This window comes from Chenopodium album, chromosome 20 (genome assembly GCF_948465745.1).
Source record: "Chenopodium album chromosome 20, dcCheAlbu1.1, whole genome shotgun sequence".
Classification (NCBI taxonomy): domain Eukaryota; kingdom Viridiplantae; phylum Streptophyta; class Magnoliopsida; order Caryophyllales; family Amaranthaceae; genus Chenopodium; species Chenopodium album.
Window position 1 is genome coordinate 5105199 of NC_137853.1, and position 6004 is coordinate 5111202.

The 6004-nt window shown below is 28.2% G+C and overlaps 1 protein-coding gene across 1 annotated transcript; it reads right to left on the minus strand.

Moving 5' to 3' along the window:
- Positions 1–2777: 2777 nt before the first annotated feature.
- On the minus strand, positions 2778–5739 carry LOC145599471 (transcription factor bHLH18-like). Its single transcript, XM_081655845.1, has 3 exons — positions 5631–5739; positions 3366–3586; positions 2778–3101 (listed from the first exon to the last, which is right to left on the minus strand). Exons 2-3 carry the CDS (start codon positions 3579–3581, stop codon positions 3036–3038), a joined length of 282 nt encoding a protein of 93 aa, XP_081511971.1. The 5' UTR covers positions 3582–3586; positions 5631–5739; the 3' UTR covers positions 2778–3035.
- Between the last annotated feature and the right edge of the window lie 265 nt (positions 5740–6004).

The following is a 6004-nucleotide window of genomic DNA, read 5'->3' on the forward strand; positions in this document are numbered from 1 at the left end:
TTTTCATAATTTTATTAAAAATTTAGTATTCTTTTTTAAAAAAATTCTTAAATCGGTCCAAAGCGGTCTGGTCCGGGTTTTAGACCAATTCTTTCAATCCAGTCCTAACTTAATCAGTCCGATCTTCGGTTTTTAAAATTCTAATTTTCGGTCTTGGACCGATAAACAGCCCTAGCCAACACTTGGTTGGTATATGGTGCTATGTCCAATCCAATTAAATTGGTTTCGTTTATGTTAAATCCCATTATCACAAATTCTCTGTATATCCTCTACATAGTAAATACCAAAGTTTTGTTTGGGCACGCACTCACGCAGTTCTTTGCCGAAGCGAGTATATATTATCGAAGACACTAGTTTCTCTCCTCACTCAATTTCATTATATGAGTATTTAATATATTTATCGAAAGGCAAATCACTCAGCAAATTGGGTAGCTTAATAATGTAAGTCACTTAGGGCCTGTTCACATTTACTGACCTGAGCTGAACTGAACTGATTGGAGCTAAACTAAACTGAATTGAACTAATTGGAGCTGAACTGAACTAAATTGAGCTGAACTGAAAATTTTATGAGAGAAGAAAATTAGGAGCTGAACTGAACTGAACTGAACTGAACTTATTGGAGCTGAACTGAACTGAAATTGTAAATATGAACAGGCCCTTAGTATTTAAATAATATGATATTAATGTTTGTAATAATTCTAACATGTTTACTATTCTTTCTTCTGATAGGAATTCTCCTCATGACGAGGGCTTTCAAATAATTACAAACTTATTTTATTTTATTTTTTTAACCTTTACCTAAAAACTAGGATCAAGATAAAGAAAAAGTTAAGTTTACTGGTCCTTGGAAGATTGAAAGACTTGTACTATAAATATAATTGTAGATTTTTTTTTTTTTTTTTTTTTTTTTTTTTTTGGCAAATACTTGCATGAATTGGGCAGTTATCATGGGCCAAAAACTCAAGGTCGTTTAGGACAAGCAAGACCTGGCCCAAGTGCCGGGCCCTAACAATAACTGCTACAATCCCTCTATATATAATAAAACGTTGAAAAATACCACTTACAAAATGTCGACGAATTCTATATTTTTGTGGATATCAAATTATCAACTATCAAGCTAATTAGCTAAGTGATAATGTTTCTACTTTCGAAACACTTGGTCAGGGTGTGCTCATCTTCCATCAATTCAAATATTTTTTCCCCTAAATTAGGAATACGGAGTACGACTATTTGGGAACTTAAAAAAGCCCAACATTACCAAATTAACAATTGGATAAAAAAAAAATTAAAACTATTTGGCTTCTTGCTTCTTCAATATTCCTGTCAAATCTATACCTATATATTTTAAAATTCTAAAAAAAGCACTTTAAATTTAATTGTTAAAATAAAAGTTAAATACTGTAACAAGATATTTGGGCTTTGTTGATTAAAAACAAATGAAATACAACAATTATTACGTTGTTTATTTTCCTCAAAAAAAAAAAAAAATGTTGTTTATTTACATTAACATCATTGCTTCAAAAAAAAAAAAAAAAAAAAATTACATCAACATCATATGTGATTTAAAATTACACAAAAAAGGTTAAAAGTTAACACAAATGACATACACAAAAGCTTTTGTAATACTAATGGACGAAAAGCCCACTATTTTTCAAAAATATATACAAATATACAATAGTTCAAATTTCACACTTGGCAACATAAAATTTTGACCATTAACATTTTTTATTGTATGTTTTAGAGGTATAAATATAAAATATGGTAAAATAGGTCAATTTCTATTCCTACCTTTTAATTTTAAACCATCAAATTTCACACTTGGCAATATAAAATTTTGACCATTATCATATATAATTGTATGTTTTGGAGGTATAAATTTGAAATATGGTAAAATATGTCAATTTCTATTCCAAACCTATAATTTAAACCAACTATAGGTTGCATTGCATGCCTTATATTCCGAAAATTTTCCTCTTATACATAGATAAGTTAAATGAAACTTTTCATTGACACACATATATATACTAAATTACTAATAGAGTGGATTAAAACATGAATTTGATTATTAAATTACATATTATGACATCGGCATTGCATGGATCTAACTTATTTTGTATGCCTTTTCTAACATCACATAGGGAATAGAATACAGGATATACTACTAATTTAATATGCATGCGGTTGTGTATGATGACTACGTAAAATCTTGAATATCAAACATTAAAGTCTTATACTCCTTTTAAACACTTTTTATTATATGGATTAGATTGAACTAAAATTGAATTCACTTTGTATTTTTTTCCTTCTTAATTTAGAATCAATTCATTAAATGAAAGTCACATATAAATATAGTTCAATAATTATCTCATATATACTACGTACGCGTATATCAAATTGAATAATCGAAATCTTCCCTAACAGTGTGTTTGGATAGATTATTGGCCGGAGAGGAAAAGAAGGGGAGGGAAAATATATGAGTTTTCCTTTTAAATCTAGAGAGATCAATATCTTACAAATTAATCTCTTCATTTTTCTCCCCTTCAACTCCCTTCCTTCCTCATTGATTTAATGTTTTTACATGTGCAATTTTTCATGTTATTATTTCATACAATCATCTAAAAAAAAAAGGCACATTCTATATTTCTAGTGTAGTTTTGAAATTATAAGCTATATTTTGTTTTATTTGATTAATATTGACGAAAACCAATATATCACCTAATTAAACTCCCATCACTACCATTATTGAACAATGTAGACGTTGCATAAAATAACATAGGTACTCCCTAAATTCTCACAAACTTGATAAAAAAAAAGAAATTTCATTGTGAACTTTAGCCTAATAAGCAATTAATAACGTTACGATCAATTGCCTAGAAGCTAAGACCAACGATAAACCGATAGTCTCTAGAGTTACAAAGAAATAGCAAGGATTTTGATTTTTGAGAGATAGAAAAGAAAGAAAATTGACCAAATTGCTAACTAATTAAGTACATAATTACGGATAATGCATGCATATATGTAAATAATCTTGTTGACTAGAGAAAAATCGAATGAAGTTCGGTCACCAAATCTTCTTGACTCAGACTGAAATCCGATTTCATCTACAAGTAAGAAAAATATGATTGCATAAGGTTGTAACTCTATATATATTATATATAAAAACTACTTTAAAACAAAGATTCTAACGCCATCATATACAATATACTCTTTCCGCAAACTTTTTTTTTATTTTTTAATTTTTCTCAAAAGACTACCTTTGTTTCAAATTATTTACAACTGAAATCGATGCAAATAATTTGAAATAGTTCACCAACAAAAATTCTAAACATAAATAACTTTGAAGGAAGATCGATGAAAATACATACCTCAGCGACAACTGTTATATGGGATACATTACCATTGACAGGTACAACATTCATGTTTGTAATAAAGAGATGACAATCTTCAATCTTCATGGTTATTTTACTGAAAACTCCCTTTTGTATGACACAAGTAATTCTGATTAGGACATTTTTATCACCTAATTGAGCATTGATCTCTGGTGGATTGATTTCTGGAATTGGCTTGTTGTCATTATCCATTTTATCTGCGCTCACATTTGAGGAAAAAAAAAAAAGTAAAAAAATATGGTCCTTTATTTAATGATATTGTTGAAACTTGCTCTAGCATATTAATAAAGATTTCATTTGTTTGTCCCATAAAAAAAATTGAAGGTTTCATTTATAAACAAAAAAAATGTTAACTTCAAGATCTTCACTTTCATCAATTCTAATTTCTCACCATGTAACAACAGCAAGAAATATCAATTAGTTGGATGGAGAATCTTAGGCTATGTGACATTGTGACTTATCCAGCTAATGGATGGAGAATCTTAGGCTATGTTTAATTGATATATCTAATCAGACAAGGATAAGTTACATTAGATCAGATCAAATCAACATCTCCAACTTAATAATTAGGGTTTGTTCTGTTCATCTTATTTTCACTGAGGGCTTGTTCACTTCAGCTTAATTTCAGTTCAGTTCCAATCAGTTCAGTAAATGTGAATATGTACTGAACTAAGCTGAACTGAACTGATTGGAGATAAAGTGAATTGAACTGAAATAAAATTAAGCTGAAGTAAGCAGGCCCTTATTTCAAATCTAATAAGTACAAATAATAAGTGCATATAAGTTTAGTTAAATTCAGATAAGTTCAATTCAGAATTAAAATGTTCTAATAAGGATTATCTAAGTTCAAGTTACAACTAAATTACGAGTAAGTTTTAATAATAAGTTCAAATAAGTTTAAATAAATTAATATAAGAAAAAAATAAGGTAGAGTATTTTTCAAAAAAAAAAAAAAAAAGTTAATAGAATACCCCCTCCTTACTAAATTGTTGACTACATTTAGTTTATTGGTGTAATAATAGTTGAATTATGGACAATATTTGATAATTTGAAATTGTTTCCATCGGATCTAAAAAAATAGAAATATCAAAAATAATTCTTGTGCATTAGTGAAAAATTACAATGAAAGCTATAAATGGGAAATTTTTGACCCGGCATCAATAATTCAATACTATCCCGATAAAATTTGGTCATGAACACAAAGCTCAAAAAATTAAATTTATGTGTGAATATGAAGTATCGTAAGTCGAAACCTATCCAAAACTACCCAAACCCAATTAAAATTGATCGAAAAACAGTTCTAATATTTAAACTTAAAAATTGATCTTAGCATTCAAATTTCAACACTTATTTTCAAATGGTGCTAAATTTATTAGAAACTCCATCTAAGAAAATCAAATACAATAATAACTATCTACTGTATAATATCATATCAAATTTATAAACAAAAAAATAATAATAATAACACCAAATAAATCCAAATCGGATAAGATCATATCACATGAAACTGAAAAAGTTTAGATTATATGAACAAATTTCATATAAAATCAGATTAGCTAAACTGAACGAACATAATGGCCATAGTCCATAGATAGTCATATATATAAAAGACTTAAAGACATGCAATCTATCATAACTTCAAGAGATAAAATTAAAAGAAAATTTACACCAAACTTTAATAGTTCCACAAAAACAAAACCAAAAAAAAAAAAAATTAAATTAATGAAACCCCCAATAATTTTTATGTAGTAAGTCATGAAATGGGCATTTATATACAAATATATGCCGTTCATACATGTGAATGAAGTAATCATGACATGATTTAGATGAATGATACTTCCTCCGTTCTATTAATATTGCAACAAGGAAGAAATTACACATCCCAATGCACATTTTATATGCTAAATATCTATAATTGTGTAAGAGTAAAAATTATAAAAACTTAATATTGTAAAAGTATTTTATGAGACGAATCCAACAAAATCCCACATGACTATATTTTATTTAACGTATAAATCATAATTATATAGTCAAACAAGAGTGATGAATAGTGCAAAAAGTCTATTGTTGCAATATTAATAGAACGGAGGAAGTATAAGTTACAAAACACTGTAACAAACTAATCTACTCCATATGAAAAGATTGGATGATTACGAGCATAATTAGCCTTAGCTTAGATGGATGAATGAAGTAGAAACATACATATATATCCAGATTTACAATATAATTAAAAGAGATTACCTGAATTTTCTAGAGCCTTTCAAGCTAAGGTCACAAACTAACCTCTTGGCCTCTTGTTGAATGTAGCAAGCCTTGTAAAATCAACTTATAAAGTAATAGAAATAGATACTGTCATATGTGGTCCTACATTTATTTTCATTATCACCCTTCCATTTCAAAGTCAATCAACTAGGGTACCACTCTTACCATAATAAGGCTATATAATGCTTTATCTTAATAATTAATAAGAATAATAATATATGGTAAAGGCCTGTTCACAATTACTGAACTGAACTGATTGGAGCTGAACTGAACTGATTGGAGCTGAACTGAACTAAACTGGTTGGAGCTGAACTGAAATTAAGTAAATGTGAACAGACCCTAATACTATATAT